Source organism: Lithobates pipiens, unplaced genomic scaffold (genome assembly GCF_037356315.1).
Source record: "Lithobates pipiens isolate NorthernLeopardFrog02 unplaced genomic scaffold, aLitPip1_a1.2 Scaffold_28, whole genome shotgun sequence".
NCBI lineage: Eukaryota > Metazoa > Chordata > Amphibia > Anura > Ranidae > Lithobates > Lithobates pipiens.
In genome coordinates, this window is record NW_027507789.1 from 15,615,849 (window position 1) to 15,641,502 (window position 25,654).

Here is a 25,654-nt window from a genome sequence, read left to right on the forward strand (position 1 = left end):
CCAAACTGTTCCCACAAAACGTAAGAAGGAAGGAGGATATATGACTGGGGGGGGGATAAGGCTGAAGAGGAGGAGGGGGGACGGAGGATTTATTAAAATAACAAAGAAGTGTGTGTAGTATATAATAGTGATACTAGATGGCAGTGCAGGACTTGTTTTGCAGCCCCATGTAGAGCAGAGAGCTCCCAGCAGGGGGCAGTGTTCCTCTATCAGTGATGCTGGTCTGTATGGAGGATCTCAGGCGGATCTGTGCTGACTCTTACTATCATCATAATATAAATGTGATCTGTGATCGGATAAGATGGAGGATTGGATGGGCGGCTGTATTTTTATAATTATAAATTATTTTATGTATAGAGAGCCGGCAATGTACACTGCACTTTACATATACTTTATAGATATTATACATCAGTCCTTGACCCCCCCCCAGGAGCTTACAGACTAAGGTCCTCACCTCACACACAGAATACACATAGCAGGCCAGTGTAGACAGGAGTCAGCTATTTCCCCCCCTCCCCGACAAGTCTTGGGGGTTTCCCTTAGAGAATATCAGTAATTCACATAAAGTGATGGACTTTCATAGCGCCATCCATGGAGAAGGTTTGGTACTGCAGTTTCTTGGTGATGTCACAGGCGCATGCACTTTTAAAGTTTGACAAGATTGGCATCTATTTACAAGACAAAATCCAATCAGATTGCGCTTGGGTGCGCTAACATTTATTTTATATTTTTTTATTCCTTAAAATTTGCATGTGATAAACAGTTGTGCAGCATTTGGGGGGGGGGGGGGGGTGGTGCTGTGATGCAGGAGGGGGGAGTTAGGTGGGGTGGGGGCAATGCTGTGATGCGGGAGGGGGATTTGGTTGGGATGGGGGGGGGGGCGGTGCTGTGATGCGGGAGGGGGATTTGGTTGGGATGAGGGGGGCGGTGCTGTGATGCAGGAGGGGGGGGCAATGCTTTGATGCGGGAGGGGGATTTGGTTGGGATGGGGGGGCAGTGCTGTGATGCGGGAGGGGGGAGTTGGGTGGGGTGGGGGCAATGCTTTGATGCGGGAGGGGGATTTGATTGGGATGGAGGGGCAGTGCTGTGATGCGGGAGGGGGGTTTGGCTGTGATGGGGGGGGCAGTGCTGTGATGCGGGGGGGGGGGGGGATTTGGCTGTGATGCGGGAAGGGGATTTTCGAATTTCTGAATTTTCAAATGCCGCATGTAAACGAATGGAACATAATTAATTCCAAATTTTCCAAAGTTACGAATTTCTTCAAAATAATGAATTTCTTCATAACGAATGATCAAAAAAAAAAACGAACACAAACAAATTTTTGGGCAGTGCATGTCTACTCAAGAAAACACAGGATAATTACTATGGTGCAAAATTTAGTATGGGGGAACTGGAAAAAGGGAAGTGGTCTAAAAAAGGGGGCGTGGCCTAGAAATATTGATTCTTATAAATGAATGTCAATTCAGATAAAAAAAAAAAATCCCGGGGCGATGGGTGCAGCTTCTCAGCATCCATTTTCTAAGTTTCACTCTCTGGCACCTCGAATGGAGAACGCCGGATTGCGAAGTTTGCCCTTAGCATTCATCACCCGTCAACCACGCTGTAAGCCAAACTACAGTACAAAGAGGGACCCCGATTGTAAAGAGGGGACTTTGTTAGGAACATCAATGTAAGGGGAGACTCTAATGGGGATTGTAAGGGGGACTCTGATGTAATTAGGGGACTTTGATGGAGTAAATAATGTGGGGAGGAGGGGGCATGAATATAGGAGGGGAATCTGTTGGGAACACCAATGTAACAGTTGTCACATGCCTGATGAAGGGGTCCGGTGTGGCTCCGAAACGTTGCTTTTTTTGCTGTAACAAACAACGTGATCGCTGATTAAAGCTTTGGACCCATTTTTGGAGATCCTGGTGACATTAATTTCTTTCACCAGTGTAAGAGGGACCCTGATGGGGTAATTAATGTAAGGGGGGAGGGGATGACTCTGATGTAAGGGGGAGGGGACTCTGATGGGGTCATTGCTGTAAGAGGGGAATCTGTTGGGAACACCGATGTAAGACCCTAGACTGTTGGAGAGCCTGTTGTAAGGGAGGGCCCTAAAGAGGGTCAATGATGTGTATGTGTGGGGGGGGGGGGGGGGGGGGGGGGTCGGGGACCCTGATGGAAAAATGTTTTACCAGTTCTCTCTTTTTATTCTGAATCACTGAATGTTATTCATTTGTTTTCCGGCCCACAAATTTCTGTATAATAGACAATGTGGCCCCATGTACTGGAATGTTGGATTCCCGGGACCTAGAAGTGCCCTGACATCTCCAATTGTCGGGCATTTGCTATATTTCAGTGGGAAGGTTGGAGAAGATTTTTTTTTTAGGTTCTAACAGCAAATATTAGCTTGTTGGTCACATGGGTTCTGTCAACGGAGATTGGAGGGGTAGTGATGGTCAAGCAGAGGCGGCAGCTGATTGGCTGCACCCGAGTCGTCCCTCACCCCTCTGCTCCCTGTTCCAGGTTAGTATACCTCTATGGACATTGCTTATCACCCTGGAAGAGAAGTTGTGAGGCCGTATAAAGGGGTCAGTGAGGAGGAATGGTCGGAGGGGCGGAATGGTCGGTCGGAGGGGAGGAATGGTCGGTCGGTGGGGAGGAATGGTCGGTCGGTGAGGAGGAATGGTCGGTCGGTGAGGAGGAATGGTCGGTCGGTGAGGAGGAATGGTCGGTCGGTGTGGAGGAGGAATGGTCGGTCGGTGTGGAGGAGGAATGGTCGGTGAGGAGGAGGAATGGTCGGTCGGTGTGGAGGAGGAATGGTCGGTGAGGAGGAGGAATGGTCGGTGAGGAGGAGGAATGGTCGGTGAGGAGGAGGAATGGTCGGTGAGGAGGAGGAGGAGGAATGGTCGGTGAGGAGGAGGAGGAGGAATGGTCGGTGAGGAGGAGGAGGAGGAGGAGGAATGGTCGGTGAGGAGGAGGAGGAGGAGGAGGAGGAATGGTCGGTCGGTGAGGAGGAGGAGGAGGAATGGTCGGTCGGTGAGGAGGAGGAATGGTCGGTCGGTGAGGAGGAGGAATGGTCGGTCGGTGAGGAGGAGGAATGGTCGGTCGGTGAGGAGGAGGAATGGTCGGTCGGTGAGGAGGAGGAATGGTCGGTCGGTGTGGAGGAATGGTCGGTCGGTGAGGAGGAATGGTCGGTCGGTGAGGAGGAATGGGGAAAGGGGGGAGGGGATGACTCTGATGTAAGGGGGAGGGGACTCTGATGGGGTCATTGCTGTAAGAGGGGAATCTGTTGGGAACACCGATGTAAGACCCTAGACTGTTGGAGAGCCTGTTGTAAGGGAGGGCCCTAAAGAGGGTCAATGATGTGTATGTGTGGGGGGGGGGGGGGGGGGGGGGTCGGGGACCCTGATGGAAAAATGTTTTACCAGTTCTCTCTTTTTATTCTGAATCACTGAATGTTATTCATTTGTTTTCCGGCCCACAAATTTCTGTATAATAGACAATGTGGCCCCATGTACTGGAATGTTGGAGTCCCGGGACCTAGAAGTGCCCTGACATCTCCAATTGTCGGGCATTTGCTATATTTCAGTGGGAAGGTTGGAGAAGATTTTTTTTTTAGGTTCTAACAGCAAATATTAGCTCGTTGGTCACATGGGTTCTGTCAACGGAGATTGGAGGGGTAGTGATGGTCAAGCAGAGGCGGCAGCTGATTGGCTGCACCCGAGTCGTCCCTCACCCCTCTGCTCCCTGTTCCAGGTTAGTATACCTCTATGGACATTGCTTATCACCCTGGAAGAGAAGTTGTGAGGCCGTATAAAGGGGTCAGTGAGGAGGAATGGTCGGAGGGGAGGAATGGTCGGTCGGAGGGGAGGAATGGTCGGTCGGTGGGGAGGAATGGTCGGTCGGTGAGGAGGAATGGTCGGTCGGTGAGGAGGAATGGTCGGTCGGTGTGGAGGAGGAATGGTCGGTCGGTGTGGAGGAGGAATGGTCGGTGAGGAGGAGGAATGGTCGGTCGGTGTGGAGGAGGAATGGTCGGTGAGGAGGAGGAATGGTCGGTGAGGAGGAGGAATGGTCGGTGAGGAGGAGGAGGAGGAATGGTCGGTGAGGAGGAGGAGGAGGAGGAGGAATGGTCGGTCGGTGAGGAGGAGGAGGAGGAGGAGGAGGAATGGTCGGTCGGTGAGGAGGAGGAGGAGGAGGAGGAGGAATGGTCGGTCGGTGAGGAGGAGGAATGGTCGGTCGGTGAGGAGGAGGAATGGTCGGTCGGTGAGGAGGAGGAATGGTCGGTCGGTGAGGAGGAGGAATGGTCGGTCGGTGAGGAGGAGGAATGGTCGGTCGGTGAGGAGGAGGAATGGTCGGTCGGTGTGGAGGAATGGTCGGTCGGTGAGGAGGAATGGTCGGTCGGTGAGGAGGAATGGTCGGTCGGTGAGGAGGAATGGTCGGTCGGTGAGGAGGAATGGTCGGTCGGTGAGGAGGAATGGTCGGTCGGTGAGGAGGAATGGTCGGTCGGTGTGGAGGAATGGTCGGTCGGAGGGGAGGAATGGTCGGTCGGTGGGGAGGAATGGTCGGTCGGTGAGGAGGAATGGTCGGTCGGTGAGGAGGAATGGTCGGTCGGTGAGGAGGAATGGTCGGTCGGTGTGGAGGAGGAATGGTCGGTCGGTGTGGAGGAGGAATGGTCGGTGAGGAGGAGGAATGGTCGGTCGGTGAGGAGGAGGAATGGTCGGTGAGGAGGAGGAATGGTCGGTGAGGAGGAGGAATGGTCGGTGAGGAGGAGGAATGGTCGGTGAGGAGGAGGAATGGTCGGTGAGGAGGAGGAATGGTCGGTGAGGAGGAGGAGGAGGAATGGTCGGTGAGGAGGAGGAGGAGGAGGAGGAATGGTCGGTCGGTGAGGAGGAGGAGGAGGAGGAGGAATGGTCGGTCGGTGAGGAGGAGGAATGGTCGGTCGGTGAGGAGGAGGAATGGTCGGTCGGTGAGGAGGAGGAATGGTCGGTCGGTGAGGAGGAGGAATGGTCGGTCGGTGAGGAGGAGGAATGGTCGGTCGGTGAGGAGGAGGAATGGTCGGTCGGTGAGGAGGAGGAATGGTCGGTCGGTGAGGAGGAGGAATGGTCGGTCGGTGAGGAGGAGGAATGGTCGGTCGGTGTGGAGGAATGGTCGGTCGGTGAGGAGGAATGGTCGGTCGGTGAGGAGGAATGGTCGGTCGGTGAGGAGGAATGGTCGGTCGGTGAGGAGGAATGGTCGGTCGGTGAGGAGGAATGGTCGGTCGGTGAGGAGGAATGGTCGGTCGGTGAGGAGGAATGGTCGGAGGGGAGGAGGAATGGTCGGTCGGTGAGGAGGAATGGCCGGTCGGTGAGGAGGAATGGCCGGTCGGTGAGGAGGAATGGTCGGTCGGTGAGGAGGAATGGTCGGTCGGTGAGGAGGAATGGTCGGTCGGTGAGGAGGAATGGTCGGTCGGTGAGGAGGAATGGTCGGTCGGTGAGGAGGAATGGTCGGAGGGGCGGAATGGTCGGTCGGTGAGGAGGAATGGTCGGTCGGTGTGGAGGAATGGTCGGTCGGTGAGGAGGAATGGTCGGTCGGTGAGGAGGAATGGTCGGTCGGTGAGGAGGAATGGTCGGTCGGTGAGGAGGAATGGTCGGTCGGTGAGGAGGAATGGTCGGTCGGAGGGGAGGAGGAATGGTCGGTCGGTGAGGAGGAATGGTCGGTCGGTGAGGAGGAATGGTCGGTCGGTGAGGAGGAATGGTCGGTCGGTGAGGAGGAATGGTCGGTCGGTGAGGAGGAATGGTCGGTCGGTGAGGAGGAATGGCCGGTCGGTGAGGAGGAATGGCCGGTCGAGGAGGAGGAGGAATGGTCGGTCGGTGAGGAGGAATGGTCGGTCGGTGAGGAGGAATGGTCGGTCGGTGAGGAGGAATGGTCAGTCGGTGAGGAGGAATGGTCAGTCGGTGAGGAGGAATGGTCAGTCGGTGAGGAGGAATTGTCGGTCGGTGAGGAGGAATGGTCGGTCGGTGAGGAGGAATGGTCGGTCGGTGAGGAGGAATGGTCGGTCGGTGAGGAGGAGGAGGAATGGTCGGTCGGTGAGGAGGAGGAGGAGGAATGGTCGGTGGCGGGACACAGAAGAAATAGATGTATTATTGTTGTGAAGGAGGAATCCGGGAAATGGCGGTCTCTCAGTCCCGGCTGTAATCACACAGAAGACACAAACATTCTTCCTGATTTTATTAATATTTAATGAATGTTCTCCCCGTCATCCCACACATTCCCCCAGGATCAGCCTCCTCTCCATTCTCTACTTGTGATGGTAAAATAAATAGGTGAATAGAAATCTGTGAATCTTTCACCGCCTCCATGGCTTGCTGGATTACCAGGAACAAGTCACCTCTGTAAGGCCGCCCCCCCTCCCCCCTTCCTTTTCGAGGACGGTCTCAGCGACATTGCGGCTTCGGGCACAGTCCAAATTACATTGCCAACCGCTGCACACCCAACAGAAATCCCCCCAAACCTTCCCTTCTTTAAAAATTAGAGATTTTCATTAAAATATTGTAAACATCAAATCCCAACTGAGGACCGAGCGTTCGGCCGCGAAGGCCCCTCGGGGCCGGGCGCCCGGCCGCGAAGGCCCCTCGGGGCCGGGCGCCCGGCCGCGAAGGCCCCTCGGGGCCGGGCGCCCGGCCGCGAAGGCCCCTCGGGGCCGGGCGCCCGGCCGCGAAGGCCCCTCGGGGCCGGGCGCCCGGCCGCGAAGGCCCCTCGGGATCGGGCGCCCGGCCGCGAAGGCCCCTCGGGGCTGGGCGCCTGGCCGCGAAGGCCCCTCGGGGCCGAGTGCTTCTCAGCGGTGATCCTCTGTCCATTGCCGGGGGGCTGGGTCATTCCTCTGGAACCTCCCCAAAATCTTCCATTACAAGGAAAACTCGACCAGAAAAGGGGGCGCTATCGGGTTATTTTCTGTATTTTATTCCTCATGCTGCAAAGTTTTTCCCGAAGTTCTAAAACTCCATCACCCTGTTCAGAGGTGAATCGCAGGGATAAAACGAGAAGATTAATTGGCTGTGGAGCGCTTCGGCCGCACCGGGGGAACTCTGCGACACACCGTGTTAATATAACACATACGGAGGAGGAACTAGACATTTACTCTATAAAACGGAGCGGATGGTGAACTGTCCCGAGTTTTGGTCAGATACTGAAATGTTTTTTGCCAGGTGGGTGACTTCTGCCCCGAGTACGGCTCTCAGTGAGGGCCCTAGTGAAACGCGTAGTGACGGAACTGTAGGAGTGGGTCATATACACATCAGTCTCTATTAAGGGTGTGAACCGGACTACTGTAGGTGTTCTTTGAAAAGTGGGGCCTTATATTTCGGAGGAGATGCGCTGTGTCACTGGATAAGCAGATGCAGAGAAGCGATACTCGTCACTGATTGGTGAATGGCAGCCGAACGTTACATGATCTCTCCGTGTAAAACGAGTTTCTCATATTCAGCCACAAGTTCCAGATTTGTGGAATTCCTCTTCTTGGCTGGTCATCGCGAGGGTTCTGCAGCCATCACTCCTGGTGTTTGTCGCTTTTTCACATTTATTTTATTTTATTTTTTAACCTATGACCCGCAATACCTGCAAACGCGTCGGCTGGGAAAAATCGCATTGAAAGGTCTATCATTGAGAAAGCAAAATGTATTATTTTCTTCCAAGAAGTCAGATGGACAGGAAAACTTTGTGTGTGTATAATGGGAGACAGTTCTTTGGGTAGATCCTCTAGAGATCCACCCTGGGCGCCCCCCTCCCACTGTTAGGGGCTTCATAGACTAAGCTCCATCATGACACATGGGTGAAAGGTGTCCAGACTGAGCTACTATAGCAGCAGGGATGAATAAAGACTCAAGCTATATATATATACTTTTCTTTTGGCTTAAAACAAAATTTTCTGGGACCATAGACCCCCAGAGTGTCAACATATAGATCTTTGATTTTCCCACCCACCCCCCCTTTCCCCTCCCCCTCCCCCACCCCAAGTGGTTGCTTAAAGATGGAAGTAACTCAAGAAGATGACGAGCAGTGGATGCAGAGGGGGCGAGGGAACCTAGCACACCAATGTTGCTGGTTTGTTAAAGCAATCCGTTCTTAGAGGTTTCTTCAAGTTCTAAAAAGCAGCAAATCGAATGCCAATGCACAAGGCCATCCCTTCACGTCAGAACGCGGTAAGACCGGAAGAGGAAGTCGAGTGACCGCACTTCGTGCCTCAGTCCCGGGGCTATCTCACTCGCTTGTCAACCGAATATATAGACATGTAGTAATCGTTGCTGCCGACAGCTAGGTGAGGCTGGAGGAGGGAAAGAGGGATAAAAAAAAAAAAAAAGACGAAGATGAGCGATCACCAATCACCGGAACACACAAAGCGATTTGATTGTCACATTTTACATTTGTTTTCCCGGGTGCGGCCAGATTTCAATCTCCATAAAACAGGAAGAAAATGCTAAATCTACAGCTCAGATATTTATACAGTAGAATACCAGCCTAACACTAACTAGTTCTAAGAATGCCCCCCCCCCCCCACCCTTTACACCGAATGTATATACTTACCTATTCTCCACCTACTCCAGTCATGTGATCTGCAGCTCTGGGTCCCCTGTATCAGTCAGTGGCAGCTGCAGGGGATGGGAGGGAGCACTGACAACAGCTGGACAATAGGAGCCTATGAGCGATGTCACTTCTTTCAGAATTGCCAGCTGCTGTTGTCAGTGCTCCTCCTCTCCCCTGCAGCTGCTGCTGGGTGGCACAGGGGAGCTGAACCACATGACCGGACTGACAATAGGCAAGTATATATCTATCTTTGTTACACAGGTTAGTCAGTATAGGTGTTAGAAGGGGGAGGGGGCAGATTTTAAAGGGGTTGCATACGCCCCGATTGTCACTTTTACCTATAGGTAAGCCTAGGATTAGGCTTTTCTATAGGTAGTGGAAATATCTCCTAAACATGCACCGTTTAGGAGATATTAACCTTGTAGTGGCGCATGCACTGTGAAGAAAAAGTACCTCCATGCCGCTTCTTCACTCGCAAGCGCCATGACCATGTGTGCGGAAGTGACGTCACGTGGGTCTGCCTAGTCACAGAGCCGGAGGCTGCGGCCCCTAAAGGAAGAGGGGCGAAGATGGACACGGCCACAAACGGGGACAGCGCGAGCTTCGTTTGCAGGCATGTTCCACATAATGGGCTAGTATGCATTGCATACTAGCCCATTATGCTTTTACTTTGCAGGGGAAAAAAACCATCAGGGTTTATTTCCTAGCGGGCTAAGGCTGGAACAGATAACGTGGTGTTTTTTTTCTCTCCATATTTTAGAGAATGAATTCATGTAAAAAAACTTTGATAGACTTCCGTACTACTTTAGCCTAGGATTCAGGGAAGAGTTCTTTACTGTTAAAGCAATAAAAATGTAGGAATTCATCCAACAGGAAGTGGTAATTGCTTGTTGACAACTTCAAAAAATGTTTTGCGGTCTTCCTCAGGAAGTGGAATATAGGGGGCTATCGGGATTGTTAGATATAAAATCACACACCCCGGAAGGACGGGGGTCTTACAGAACATGCACAGTACACATCCAACACACAGTACAGAAGTGACAATGTCCATACTCACCCAGTGCGGATGGAACGCCAGGCAACTAATGGCGCCAATCCTCTGCCCCATGAATCCATCATAGTACTTTATATTGCTGATCAATTCTCCGCTTCCATTGTACACGGCGATAAACTGGTTCATGGAACCGCTGGACCAATCAGAGGAGAGGAGAGAGAATGATGGGAAATCCGGGAATAAAACAGAACGTTAGCATCTCATCACTAACCATCTATACATATGATCATCAATCAATTCTTGGGTATTAGTAGTCTGATTATCAGACTGATAATCAATAGATCTCTGGATATTACTAAATTAGCAATATCCGGGGATCTATTGATTATCAGATTAGTAATATCCAGGGATCTATTGATTATCAGATTAGTAATATCCAGGGATCTATTGATTATCAGATTAGTAATATCCAGGGATCTATTGATTATCAGATTAGTAATATCCAGGGATCTATTGATTATCAGATTAGTAATATCCAGGGATCTATTGATCATCAGATTAGTAATATCCGGGGATCTATTGATCATCAGATTAGTAATATCCGGGGATCTATTGATCATCAGATTAGTAATATCCAGGGATCTATTGATTATCAGATTAGTAATACGCAGAGATCTATTGATTGATAATCAATCCTGGGGTAATATTTAGGCTGGCATGAGGGTGTTGGGCTCTGGAACGCCCTCCAGTGGTGTAAGACTTGTAGTGGGGATCAGAACACCCATCACTGGTGGATTTTGGGGTCTCTGTGGCCTGTAATGGAATTGTTCTTTGGGCCACAACAGTGACTTTAGGTGAAGGAAACACTGAAAGCTGAACTTGAATCTGCTTAGATTTTGCCCTCCACCCCTCATTTTCTTTACGAATATAATATTGAACCCAATAATATCATCCCTGGGTCTCTGTGCTTCTCTATGCAATGCAGGTAGATCATGGCTGGTGGGAGGGGCTGGCGTGGGGGGTACATTGTTTGCAGCAAACAGGAAGCTGTAGTAATACCCACGTGATGCTAAGACTCCATGATTAATCAAGCTCACAGTGTGCAGTGAATTCGGAGGAAGCCATTTCAGTCTGGGAGAAGAGGCGGTGCCGTCCTCTGGATTGACTGTAGGTGTAGGTAACAATATCACAATGTAACAATGTGCGATGGTGCAGAGTGCTGACTCACCAGGCAAAGAGGTTGGTCTGCGGGTGGTAGTCCAGGGTGGTCAGACCTTTGCCGATCTGCATCGTGTTTATGGATTCCGGAAGTCTGGGATCGTAATATCGAACGTCTCCATTGACGCTGTGTGTAGAGGAGGGGAGGAGTCATGAAGAGGGCGGCAGATTATGGGGAGGAAAAAAGGTGGGCGGGGGAGGAAAAAGGGGCAGAGAGGAAAAAATGGGCGGGGGGGAAGGGGGGTGTACCTGACACTCATTATGTTCCCATCCGCTTGATTCTGCAGATACGTCTTCACCACCCAGGCGGTGTGCTCCCGATACGTCATAACCCGACTGTAGGAAAGAGATCATATAATGAATGGAGGAGGGGCGTGGATGGACATGGAGGAAGAGAGCAGAAGAGGGATGCAGAGGAGCGACCTGGAGGAGGAGGGGCAGAGGAGCGACCTGGAGGAGGAGGGGCAGAGGAGCGACCTGGAGGAGGAGGGGCAGAGGAGCGACCTGGAGGAGGAGGGGCAGAGGCCTCTATGCCCAAACCAGCAATGGCTGTAGATGCTAATGTAATCAGCTCAAACCACTGGGGTCTCCTGCCATAATGTGTTTAATGTAAGTAGGTCTCTCCCATAGTGTGCCTCCTAAGTGTCTTCCTCCCATTAATTAGATCCCCTATTGTTTCTGTCTGTCTTCTCATTGTAGACATTGTTCACATTGTTTTGTACATTACTTTGTATTCAGGGTTGTAGTTGCCGAATGGTCTGGTCACCTAGGCTGGTTTAAGTGCCTAGTTAATTAGCTCACATTAATTATATCATTGTCAGCTATTAGTTGCTAGATGTGGATTAGCATATAGTTGGCTGTTCCTTAGTTATGGTAATTATAATATAATTATATTTCTGTATACAGTTTACTTTGTATACAATAATGTGATCAAGCTTTTATCTGATTTTGTGTGGTATACAAAAAACAAGTTTTAAGTTTTTCATCGCCCTACACTGTGTGGGCTCCAGGATCTTGTATTGTTCTGTTACCGGGCAAGGGAAGCTAATATGATGGACATACTCCCCTCGAGTACTGGGGTCCGTCACAAGTACCAGAGAGCATTCTGGGAAAGAAGACACCTGCAGCAAACACTGGACAGCTTTCCAGGGTGTGGGGCCTTACCAGTCACTTTGGGACATCCTCCGGTCAAACACCCGAACGGTTCCATCTCCGAGGCCGGCCACAATGAGGGAGCGATGCGAGTCACAGGACAGGCTGGTCACACAGCTCTCCGAGCCGGTTGGCATATCCTAAAAAGCAGAATTACGGGTTAAAGTGGAACTCCTATGACATTCTATATTTTATATTGGAATGCCGCTCATCTCCCCAAATGTTCTAATGTGTAATTTCCTGACACTGGGGGAGGAGCTAACAATCACAAAAAACAAAAACAAATGTTCCTTCATTATGATTGGACGTCAGTATGAGTGGTACTGTGACCTGCTGAGTGGGCGGAATCCTCAGAATTCTGTGCCCCGTGTGTGACCGTTCAATGTGCATAAGAATGAAGGTACCTACCCCGGCTGCCCAATTCATGCAGTGTAGTCACCGCTCACCTGAACCTTCATCTCCCTGTCTGTGTCCCAGATCCGGATAATCCGCACATCACCGGATGTGATGAGAAGTCCGCTCTCTTGCTCCCAGTCCACCACCATTCCGGCCCCTGAGAGACAAAGACATTCAATGCTGGAGCACCCCCGCCCCCCAACAATCCACTACACCCACCACTCCCAGTCCACCACCATTCTGGTCCCTGGGAGACAAAGACATTCAATGCTGGAGCACCCCCTGCCCCACTAATAATCCACTACACCCACCACTCCCAGTCCACCACCATTCCGGCCCCTGAGAGACAAAGACATTCAATGCTGGAGCACCCCCTGCCCCACTAATAATCCACTACACCCACCACTCCCAGTCCACCACCATTCTGGTCCCTGGGAGACAAAGACATTCAATGCTGGAGCTCCCCATCCCTAGCCCCCCCCCCCAACAATTCATTGCACCCACCACTCCCACTACAAACACTGGAGCGGCGTTTCTACAAGATGTCCCCAGGGGCCCCGTCATGATATATCCACGACTAGTAGATCACACCCCCACTCCATCTGAAATGCTCTTCCCCCATTTACAGAGCGGCACAGGGAAGCACCATCCTAAGATCCTGTGCTGATGACTGCCTGCCCCTCCCCCACTTCTTTCCATTCCAGGAACCTGTATGTGACATCACATGGGATGAACACAAGAGGAGGACTAGCGTCAATCAGCACAGGGCACTTTGGATGCTGCTTCCCTGCGCTGGACTGCACGTGGAGGACACCCAAACACCTCCCCCCCGTGCTCTGCCCTAAAGGAAAGGTTTTGAGACTATATATATATACTGCTGACCCTGAAAATTATGCTTTCCTGGCTCTCCCATTCATCTGCCATCTTCAACAATTAGTGGATGACTTGACCTCTAACCATCACGCACAGTCCGAAAAAAGTCTGAACTTCTGATCTGAGGTCAAGCGGGAGATCACTACAACACCCCAATAACTAGTATCTTCAGAAGAGAACAGTGCCAGCACAGGTTCCTGTCCACAGGGACTCCATGACCCCCGACCTCTGACCCTGATACAGTGGCTCCATGACTCCCAACCTCTGACCCCGATAAAGTGGCCCCATGACCTCTGACCCTGACACAGTGGCTCCATGACCCCCGACCTCTGACACAGTGACTCTGAACTCTGCCCTCGATACACAGTAACTCCATGACCCTCGACCTCTGATCCTGATAGACAATGACTCCATGACCCCCAGAACTGAACTCACCTTGTTTACTTTTATCCAGATAAATGGAAACTCGCCGCGTTAAGCCTGAGGACCAGAAAATGAGAAGAAATAACGGTCAAGTGACCGAACACAGAAAAGACAATAGAAGTAATGTGATAATATGATCAACCAATTATAAAGCAGGAACTTTCACTCCCCACCCATGCTCCTCTCCCCCTTCCCTTTCATTCTGGGTTGTGCACAGAAACGTGTTAACCCACGAAGGAACTAACATCAATGAAAAACACTGTAAGAGGAGGTGGGGTGGGGGGAGGGGAGGGGAGGGGAGGGGAGGGGAGGGGTACAGTGGTATAAAGTAAGTTGGGAAGGATGTCGTCCACTTTAAATCTCAACCAAAAGAAAGCTCTGTTGTAAAAAAAATATGAAATCAATTTGGGTGCATTATGGAGTAATTGTCAGTGAAACTATCAAAGCAATGTGGCCTGGTAATGAAGGCATATATAGGGGATGTGATGAAGGAGTATATAGGGGACGGTATACAGGATGGTGATGAAGAGTATATACGGGGGTGGGGGGGTGATGAAGGACTATATATGGGGGTGAGGGAGAATGCAGGAGTATATACGGGGGTGGTGATGGAGTATATATATACGGGACGGTATTCAGAACAGTTATTAAGATGTACATAGGGGATGGTGATGAAAGAGTATTTACGGGATGGTGATAAAGTATATATGGGGCGGTAACGAAACAGTATATACGGGATGGTGAGGAAGGAGTATATACGGGATGGTGAGGAAGGAGTATATAGGGGACAGAATTCAGGTGGTTCAGAGCAGAAACAGACTAGTAAGAGAGATAGAAGCACAATATCACAGGAAAGCGTTCTGAAATACGAAGATTTGGCTGCCGCATGGCATCTTCTGCTCACCCCGTGTAGATGGCAACATATCGGACAATCCCTGCCACGCCGTCACCATTTCCGGATTCTTCTCCAGATCGGCAAAGTTCTTCCACACCCTTATAGCGCCATCATCTGCAGAGACACATGTACACGTCATGATGCCCATCCCCCTACACATGCTAAGATATCTATAAGTCTGGGATGGTGTTCCTTCTCAGTATGACATGCTAGGATATCACAATAACCAGCGTCTCATAACCCGAGGTGTTGGAACAGCTTCCTATATGACAGTAATAAGGTGACGCAGAAGGGGCAGAGACGGGTCCACGGATTCCGCGCACACCGCATAGACGGGTCCACGGATTCCGCGCAGACCGCATAGACGGGTCCACGGATTCCGCGCAGACCGCATAGACGGGTCCACGGATTCCGCGCAGACCGCATAGACGGGTCCACGGATTCCACGCAGACCGCATAGACGGGTCCACGGATTCCGCGCAGACCGCATAGACGGGTCCACGGATTCCGCGCAGACCGCATAGACGGGTCCACGGATTCCATGCACACCGCGTAGACGGGTCCACGGATTCCATGCACACCGCGTAGACGGGTCCACGGATTCCATGCACACCGCGTAGACGGGTCCACGGATTCCATGCACACCGCGTAGACGGGTCCACGGATTCCATGCACACTGCGTAGACGGGTCCACGGATTCCATGCACACCGCGTAGACGGGTCCATGGATTCCATGCACACCGCGTAGACGGGTCCATGGATTCCATGCACACCGCATAGACGGGTCCATGGATTCCATGCACACCGCGTAGACGGGTCCATGGATTCCATGCACACCGCGTAGACGGGTCCATGGATTCCATGCACACCGCGTAGACGGGTCCATGGATTCCATGCACACCGCGTAGACGGGTGCATGGATTCCACGCACACCGCGTAGACGGGTCCATGGATTCCACGCACACTGCATAGATGGGTTAGACATATTTGGCGCACACTACACCACTTTTAGAACACAAGAGACACTTTCACAACCCCTCTGCGCTGGCCTTTATGAAATCCAAGGATTGTGGTTTCAACTGTCACAGGTGGTTTTGTTCTGGTGACAGGTCCTCCAATATAGCTGTGGGCCTGTGTTCCTGCACCCTCCCCCAGCAGTGCCCTATGATCTGGTAGCACCTACCTGTGGCGGTGAGCAGCAGCGAGCAGTCCTGGCCATTCAGGTACTCCATGGCGGTGATGCGGGTATAGCGCGGGTTCCCGTTGTGGAAGTAGTCCAGCTTCTCTCCTTTCTCCCAATCCCAGAAGCTGCACCACAGAAACAAGATAACTCCAGGTGAGCGTCTGATCCAAGGTGTCATTCCCAGATCAGTGACATCAGTGACCCGCTACAGACAGGAATCCTGACTGGGATTTATTTTTTGGTCACTTTGGTAAATGGAGATAAAGCCCAACTTTATTTATATTATATTATTTTTTTTTTAAATAAAACGGAACTCCTGAAAAAATATACACATAGCATAACATCCCAACGTTCTTCCATACTCTGGGAGCTGCGGGGGGGAGGGGAGCGTACAGCTGGCCATAGAAGTAAATGGCTGTACACACTTGTACTCCGAGCACGGAGGAACGTGGAGTAGCGAGGAGGAACGCCGGGATTCTACACTCTGTGAGCCTCAGGTGACCACTTTGTAACGTTATGTAGAAATATTTCATTTATGTCATAAATCGGGAGAAATATCGACTTCCATAGTTCATTATACTTGCGATATAAACTCCATATTAAATCCCCGCGTATCCCTGTCTGCATGCGTTATACTGACATTTATAATAAGAGGAGGAAAATGATATTATTACAGGAGGATGAGTAGTATTATATTATAGGAAGAGGATTATTATATCATTATTATAGGAGGATTATTATATTATATAAGGAGATTATATTATAGGAGAAGGATGATTATATTATATAAGGAAAATGATTATTATTTTATTATTTGAGGAGGATTATATTATTATAGGAGGATGATTATTATATTATTAAAGGAGGACTATTATATTATTAAATTCAGAGGATTATTATATTATTATAGGAGAATGACCCTTATAGTGTTATAGGACGACGACTATTATATTATTATAGGAATTGGACTATTCTATTATAGAAGGACCATTATAATAGTATAGGAGGAGGAGCATTATATTAATATAGGCAACGCTGGCTTACCAGATGCTGTCCTTGTCAGCGACGGCGATGCAGGAGGTGAACGGGTGAAACTTCACAACGGAGGGAACGCCGGGATTGCGGTTAATAAATATCTGATCGTCTAATCTGGTGACACCTGAGAGGAACACAAGATGGAGAAGATTTACTCTGCGATTGCCGTCAGCTGAACAGAAAGTGATGGGAAAATGTAAAATATTAAGTTGCCACCAGAACAAGAAAGAGAGGAACCGCCAATGAGGACAGATGTTCCAGTGGCAGCCGTCCGGGGGAATCACCCAGTCACATGATCTCTCTGTGGCTACTATAAGGGGCCCTCAGCACACATGACACAGACACCATCGTCACCATCAGGAGACCCACCCTGAGAAATGCTGTGCAGCCATTGGTGGAGTGTATAGAGACAGGAAGTGGCTGCAATGTGTTGGCAAACCCCATGTCACCCAGTCTGGGTTTACACTGAGAGGCAACCAATAGCAGTGACATCTCCAGACACCCAATGCGGTCTGACCACAATCGGTGCAATCTGTGAATTTTGCTGGAGATATTCCTCAGGCAGCGAGGCCAGCGCTCGGGTTTCCTCCTGGGATCCTTCAGCTCCTGACAGACCTGATCCCGGCATTCCTTTCTAACATATTACAGAGCCAAGCTGCTGCAGGCTGGATATCGATCACTGGCTGGACACTCATCAGATCACATTCACTCTGCTTGGCAGGACAGGCGCCTCGCTAATACAATCCAAACCTCATATTCCCACACAGGAAGGAGAAATGTCATCCCGCCAGTGCAATCCCACACCACCATCAAGGAAACGAGAGGGGCAGGGAGAGAGAGACAAGGAGGTGCAGCTCTGCCCCCCTTTACATCACAGCCCACTGCAGCTCTGCCCCCCTCCTTTACATTACAGTCTCTTGTAGCTCTGCCCCTTCACATCACAGCTCCCTACAGATCTGTCTCCCCTTCAAATCACAACACAGCCCCCTGCAGATCTACCCCTTCACGGCACCCCCCCCCCCCCCCCCCGCAAATCTGCTTCCCCTTCACATTACAGCCCCCTGCAGATCTGCCCCCTTCACATCATAGCCCCCTGCAAAGCTGCATTCCCTTCACATCACGGAGACAAGAGTGTCCTCTGCCCCCTTACTTAGGTATACAGAGTGGGGGGGCAAATCAGCACTGGATGGATGATAGGAGCGGGAGCTGCTGGAGGTAAATTCAAATGAACAAGCTGGGGATTGATTGCTAGGACTGCCCTGCATCCCTGCAGCTTATTAACAATATGAAGAGTTAATTCCAGCAGCTCCCACTCTTGTCATCCATGCAGTGCTGCTGTGCCTCCCGCTCTGTGTGGAGAACCATTCTGCTTCCCTCTCTCCACTCTGCTGTGATAGTGACAGCAGCGGAGGCAGGGTGGAGGAATCGGCTGCTGAATGGCGGTACCGCAGCGTTCTGGATGGGACAGTGTCTAGGGTTGGGATATCGACAGTGGTGTACTACATAGCGACACCTGCTCTATAATCCCCCAGTGTTATCTCTGCAGTTTCTAGTTTTATTTGTAGACCCGCAGAGGAGCGGGGTGCAGGAGGACACTTGGGAATTCATCACTTCACATCACCTGGCAGCCATGTTTGTGCGGCTCTCACCTTTCTGTATGAGGCTCTGCGCTTGTCTCCGGACCTTGGCGTTGCGAAGGAACCTCCACTCTCGCTCTTTGCGGACTTGGCTCTCCAAGTCGTGCTCTTCAGGCATCTGGGAAGAAACAGAGGAGACGCATCAACACAACAAACTGGGGAACAGGCAGCAGAATCGGCTTCTGTACATTAAACTAAAACTATCGCCGCTAATGAAATAAAACGCGTTCCGCAGCAACCAATTATAAAGTAGATTCCTAGGATGGGGCGACAACAATGCTGCACCACGCCTGAATTCATAGCAGAGTTGTCATTCATGTGGGTGGTGCCTGATTGCACCAAAAGTAGGATGAGATGTTGCAAGGGGTGAGGCTATGAGCAATGTCACTGCTGATTCAGCTTATCAATCAGCACCTGGCCACACCGAGCCTCGCCCACTGCTTTCTGAATGGACAACCCTTCCACTGTGAGCTGCAGTGTCTGTGAGGGGGAGTGTGTGAGACACCAATGGAGAAGGATTTGGCTCAGTCAGGGGAATTAAAGGAAGTTTTTGGTTTATTGTGTGACACTTGTACATCCCATAGGAACTGGTGGGACTTGTTTAGCCCATCAGAGAAACCTTTACACAGGGGGGGTGGAAGCTGAGCAGAGGACAACGGAAGAACTCATCACCAGAGTTCCCTGCGGTCTCCTTGCCACTGAGTTTTCCTCATTACTCACTTCCTATGCACATTGTTCCTGCACATGGTAGAGGCAGGGCTTTGCTTCCTCATGCCAGAACCCCCCCCCCCCCCCTCCCCAGATTGAGAAGGGAAACTCCGCAGATTGTTATTTCTGTATCCCTGTTGCAGATTTCCCCTCACTTCCTGTCTGGAAGAACGTTTTCAGCATAACAGGAAGTCAGGGGAAAGTTCTCTAACGGAGCCCAGGGCAGCAGACAGGTTCTAAAATGTAATCAACTCTTCTGGTAGAAAATGATTTTGTCTGTAACCAGAGTTCCCCTTTGACTAGACCCAAAATCTGCCTCAGCTACTAAATCAATAAAAGCCGCTGTTCCCCAGTATACCTTCATAACCGGCTGGGCGAAGTACTTGGCGCTCCAGTCACAGAAGCCGGTCTGCAGAGAGCCTGAGATGAAGACTTTATGAACGATCCCATCCTCTCCGTCTTCAGCCGCCTGAGGGGAGAAAGACAATGGTCAGCCATTCAAATCCCAAAAACACAAAGGAATGGGCGGTACAACTGTCCGCCACAAACAATTAGAATCCAGGTGACATTTAACCCGGTATTATTATTCACTGCAATGGGCTGCATAGGATTCACTGCGGTCTTCTTACTGGAGGTTTTCCCTAATCTAGGCAAATGATTGGCCATCTCCATTACAGAGAACACCCAGATCTGGGGATCTTTCCCTTCATCTTGCTGCGCGTGGAATGTTGCTGGAATGATTTTTGTGCATTTCCTCCGAGTATTCGGATTTCCTGTCACACACTCGGGATTCACTAAAAGGTTTTTTTCTGAGAGTGCTGCATCTGGATGATTCTGTGAAAACTGGGCTAAGCTCCCGCACAGCAAGAGGATGATATCAAAGGATGGTTCTGTGAAAACGGGGCTAAGCTCCTGCACAGCCAGAGGATGACATCAATGAATGATTCTGTGAAAACTGGGCTATGCTCGCTCAGTGCCAGAGGATGACATCAATGAATGATTCTGTGAAAACTGGGCTAAGCTCCAAACAGTGCCAGAGGATGACATCAATGGATGATTCTCTGAAAACTAGGCTAAGCTTCCACAGTGCCAGAGGATGACATCAATGGAGGATTCTGTGAAAACTGGGCTAAGCTCTCTTAATGCCAGAGGATGTGATCAATGGATGCTTCTATGAAAATTGGGCTAAGCTCCCACAGTGCCAGAAGATGAGATCAATGATTCTGTGAAAACTTGGCTAAGCTCCCTCACAGCAAGAGGATGACATAAATGGATGATTCTGTGAAAACTGGGCTAAGCTCCCTCAGTGCCAGAGGACGATATCAAAGGATGGTTCTGTGAAAACAGGGCTAAGCTCCCGCACAGCCAGAGGATGACATCAATGAAAGATTCTGTGAAAACTGGGCTATGCTCGCTCAGTGCCAGAGGATGACATCAATGAATGATTCTGTGAAAATTGGGCTATGCTCCCTCAGTGCAAGAGGATGACTTCAATGGATGATTCTGTGAAAACTGAGCTAAGCTCCCACAGTGCCAGAGGATGAGATCAATGGATGATTCTATGAAAACTAGGCTGAGCTCCCACACAGCAAGAGGATGACATCAATGGATGATTCTGTGAAAACTGGGCTAAGCTCCCTCAGTACCAGAGGGTGACATCAATGGATGATTCTGTGAAAACTGGGCTATGCTCCCTCAGTGCCAGAGGATGACATCAATGGATGATTCTGTGAAAACTGGGCTAAACTCCCTCAGTGCCTGAGGATGACATCAATGGATGATTCTGTGAAAACTGGGCTACGCTCCCTTAGTGCCAGAGGAAGAGATCGATGGATGCTTCTGTGAAAACTGGGCTAAGCTCCCACAGTGGCAGAGGATGAAATCAATGGATGATTCTGTGAAAACTGGGCTAAGCTTCCTTCACAGCAAAAGGATGACATCAATGGATGATTCTGTGAAAACTGGGTTAAGCTCCCTCAGTGCCAGAGGATGACATCAATGGATGAGTATCATTGTTGTGTTTTTTGGTCAGGCAATGCACTGACACCTTTTCAGCCATTGTGCTATGTGCTGGGTGTTCAGTGTGCTCCTGTACCTTTAAAAAGGGGTGGCTCCCCTTCAGTCCACCTGCTCTCACCTATCCATCAGAATGCATGTGTCTCCACTGTGGGGACATTTATAAGTTAGTGTTAGTAACCACAGATACCGGGGTGCCTTGACGAGGCTCTGTGGCTTATGCTTGCATTTGCAAATGTGTGCAGACTAAACCCCTGCTTTTAACGCATACTGTTAGACAGGTTATTTGGTTGTCTGCGGGCTGGTCAGTGAGTCAAGCTTGGTTTTTCCCTTCGATTTATCCTTGGCCTTCTTTGCTCATGTGGGTGTTAAAGCTCGCTCCTTTGGCGCATCATACACGTGTTACATGACTGGACCTGCAGAGAGTCTTGTGAATCCTCTATACCTCCTCTACAGTCACCTCATTCTCTGGATATACCCAAAAGGGCTCAACACCAGCCAAGGAAAATATACAACCTATAAAATGTTGGTTTGGTGCTGCCCTCCCCCCTCCTGATCATCCGGGTCCCTTCTGCCCCACTCCTGGCTCATCCTGGTCCCTTCTGCCCCACTCCTGGCTCATCCTGGTCCATTCTGCCCACAAGTGTGTCGGGACTCTACAGGTTAAAGGACCGCATAAATAGCTGCAGATGGACACCGGTGGCGAGAAAAGCGCCCTGAGGCGATTCAGTTCGTAGAGGTAGCGCTAGACAAGTCATTCATTCATTCTTCTGGCTCATCCTGGTCCATTCTGCCCACCTTCTGGCTCATCCTGGTCCATTCTGCCCACCTTCTGGCTCATCCTGGTCCATTCTGCCCACCTTCTGGCTCATCCTGGTCCATTCTGCCCACCTTCTGGCTCATCCTGGTCCATTCTGCCCACCTTCTGGCTCATCCTGGTCCATTCTGCCCACATTGTGTTCCATTCTGCCCACCTTGTGGTTCATCCTGGTCCCCCCTGCCCCATCCTGGCCCCCCCTGCCCCATCCTGGCCCCCCTTAGCTCATCCTGGTTCCTCCTAGCTCATCCTGGTCCCTCCTGCCCCCCTCCTGGCTCATCCTGGTCCCTCCTGCCCCCCTCCTGGCTCATCCTGGCTCCCCCCTGCCCCCCTCCTGGCTCATCCTGGCTCCCCCTGCCCCCCTCCTGGCTCATCCTGGCTCCCCCCTGCCCTCCTCCTGGCCCTTTTAATAAGCACATGTTGTTCTATGTAAGCTGGGCCAGGAGAACAACAGTGTGAGCGTTCCGAGCGGCAGATTACCGAGCGAGCAGCTGAAACCGGATTAAATATTTATGAGCAGCAGACGGCTTCTAGGCGGCTCAGAGAGAAGAGGAGGAGGTGGAAAGACAGAGCGCAGGAAATGCGACATGCATCGGTGTCAGACCTGCGTGATGTATGCAAATATATACCCATTACTGTACAACATACCGGAGGATTCCCATCACAGAGCGGGGTTCAGGATGGCTGCCGTATGTTTCTGCACATGGATGCTCTATGAAGAAATATACTGAATAATGAAGATAAAACCGCAGGTGTCCTTAAAGGGGAACTTCACCCAAAAGGGGAGCGCCACTCTTCCTCCCCAACCACACGCCCCCCCCTCCCCCCGTTTCACATTTGGCCCCTTTTTTTTGGGGGGGGACAGGTACCTGGTTTTCACAGGTACCCACTTCCACCTCCATAGATTGCCCCCGCAGCCTTCTGGGACACATCACAGATCCCAAAAGGCTGAGGAGCGATTCAAATAGCGCAGTGTGAGTCGCAAGTGTGCAGTGAGCAGCTGGCTGTGAAGCCGCAACCAGTTAATGTGCTGGAGACCAAAGCCCAGTGAAGGAACATGCCAGGTGAGGACAGCTCTGGATCCCGGGACAGGTAATTGTCTAATTATTACATACCAGCGGATACAGTTTTTGTAGAAAGGTGACCGAAGAACTGCTTTAAAGAGGACCTTCCACCGATATGCACATATTCAGTTCAGCCTCCACAATAAAGGTTTATAGACTATAATTAAAAAAGGTCTAGCCATGTTATCCCTGCAACCGACATTTCCCCTTCTGCCACCTTGGATTCAGGAGCATCTGGAGCCCCCTTCTACTTCCCTGACTGTCACAGCCAGCCCCCCGATTACACACCATACATCTCACACGCAGCTTCTGCTGTCCATATTTATATTTACTGGTTGACATCAGCGCCGGGTGGCAAAGACCCTCTGGCAACCAGTAAAAGAGCCATAGCACTATGGAACTGAGCAGGGGAGAAATCTTGTGATACTTCACCAACCTAACAAGATTTTGGAATTCCCTGCCCAGTGTGACGAGGGTACACCCTCCCCTCCCCCCCAAGGAGCCGAGGGCAGCCAGAGGATATTCTCACTGAGGCCAGGGGGGAGCAGCTACGCTCTGTGAAGTCTCGGGAATGAGCAGAGAGCCGACATCATTTAAGATAAATGACAGGAAAGAGGGTGGATCCAGACTCCAGAGCCAGACCATTGTCGGTATGACGCTGTGTGCAAGTCTGTAGACCCTCCCACAGGCATTGAGCTCAATTTTAACAGAATGGGGGCACTTCTGAGAGGGATGGAAAGATTTTTAGATATCAGCAACTCACATAGAATAGATGTGAGCAACAAAAAAAAAAAAAAAAAAAAAAAAAAAGGAAACCCATACTTCTCTTTTAAGGCCTGACGGCCGAAACGAGTTGGATTTCTTTTTGACTGCTATTCACATGCGATAATAAAACAATGTTTTAGGTGACTTTCAAAGCACCAGTCTCTCCCCTTTTTTATAACGGCCACCAGTCTTATGTAATGGAAGTTCAGGGGAAAGAACGCAGTAAACCACTACAGAAAGTGCGATTTTCTCACCGCCTGGATATCAATGGACAGAAGAACATTTTGCTTAAAAAGGTATTCATGCACCTTTACAATGATGCATTAAAATTTCTGCCTGGAAGTTCTGCTTTAAGACCTCTTTCACATCAGGGCATTTTGCAGGCGCTATAGCGTTAGAAATAGCGCCTGCAATCCGCCCTAAAGAAGCTGCACCATTATGTGTAGTGTGAAAGCTCCGAGGGCTTTCACACTACAGCGGTGCGCTGGCAGGACGTCAGCAAAAAGTCCTGCCAGCAGCTTCTTTGGAGCGGTGAAGGAGCGGTGTGTTTACCGCTCCTCCACCGCTGCTCCCCATTGAAATAAATGGGGCAGCGCTGTAATACCGCCGGCAAAACGCCACTATTGTGGCGGATTGCCGGCGGTTTTAACCCTTTCTTGGCCGCTAGCGGGGGTTAAAACCGCCCCGCTAGTGGCCGAAATGCGCCGCAAATCCGGCAGTAAAACGCCGCTAAAAATAGAGGCGTTTTACCACCCACGCTATGGGCGGTGTGGTGTGAAAGGGGTCTAACAGTCAGAGAGAGAAGGCTTTGTCTTTTCCTTGCAGCATCTGATCACATGTCGGTCTGATGACACATGGTCTCTTGAAGGCCATGCAGATCAGATTTTTATTTTTTCATATATAAAACTTATTCTGTGGTCCAGCACTTTAGTTCAAGTGAAAGCTGCAAATCTGATTGAAGGAAGAATGCGCTAGAACAATGATGGGTTAGTCTTCACAGTAGCATAGCAGAGCTAAAGCCATTCATCCTCCTAGGACACTAGCAAAAAAAACGGAGGCATGCTGGGAGTAGAGGGGAGAAATGCAGCAATAAGCTTTGCCACCAATCCTGCTTTATGAAATCTGTTTAGCTTTTCTTTTTTTTTTTGTGAATCAATTTGCTCATCGCAGGTTAAATATGGATCACTGAAAATCCCGTTAAAGGAGGGCTTACCTGGTCAGGGCCTTTGTCGAACATCTTGCGGGTGCGGGGGAACTGGTGGGAATGGTGCGTGTACTGGACCCCCATAGCTGTTCCCACATTGGCTGGCCGGTTGGAAGGAAGCTCCCTGTTGATAGGAGGTTTTGTCATGTCGTTGGTAAGGCTGGAGCTGCTGGTACTTGGCGTTGGAGGGACCCCTGAAAGAACAGCAAACGCCACTTTGTCACTTTTCTCTTTAACAGGCAATGTATCACAGACAGAAAGCGACAATAGTTATATTTTGTAAAAAAAATGATATCCTATATGTTCTGCACAGATCACTGAAAACCAATGGCAGATACTTTAAAGAAGCCAAAACAAATACAGGGGCTGCCAATGCAGCTGTTGGTAAAGTGGTTGTAAACCTCACAGCTATTAAAGAGGAAGTAAACCCTGATGAGTTTACTTCCTCTTTTTTTCCCTGCCAAAGGCAAAGCATAATGGACTACTATGCATCGCATAGTAGCCCATTATGTGTCACTTACCTGACACAGGAGCCAGCGAAGTCGCGCTGTCCCCTGTAGTCCGCCGCATCATTTGTCGGACTGGCCCGTGCCGCAGCTCGGATTGGAGCGTCGCGAAGCCGCGATGACGTCACTCCCGCGCATGCGCACGGGAGTCGACAAATGCGGCAGCTCCATTCTTGGAACTGCCGCGTTCAGTGCGCCTGCGCGCCGCTGTCTACGGCGCA

The 25,654-nt window shown here is 50.4% G+C and overlaps 1 protein-coding gene across 1 annotated transcript; it reads right to left on the minus strand.

Moving 5' to 3' along the window:
• Positions 1–7,962: 7,962 nt before the first annotated feature.
• On the minus strand, positions 7,963–25,140 carry RPTOR (regulatory associated protein of MTOR complex 1). Its single transcript, XM_077458740.1, has 13 exons — positions 24,937–25,140; positions 19,420–19,530; positions 18,366–18,471; positions 16,726–16,840; positions 15,682–15,806; positions 14,508–14,612; positions 13,616–13,660; positions 12,358–12,464; positions 11,924–12,051; positions 11,009–11,095; positions 10,770–10,886; positions 9,605–9,734; positions 7,963–8,287 (listed from the first exon to the last, which is right to left on the minus strand). The coding sequence occupies exons 1-13, from the start codon at positions 25,072–25,074 to the stop codon at positions 8,219–8,221; spliced, it is 1,383 nt and encodes a 460-aa protein (XP_077314866.1). The 5' UTR covers positions 25,075–25,140; the 3' UTR covers positions 7,963–8,218.
• Between the last annotated feature and the right edge of the window lie 514 nt (positions 25,141–25,654).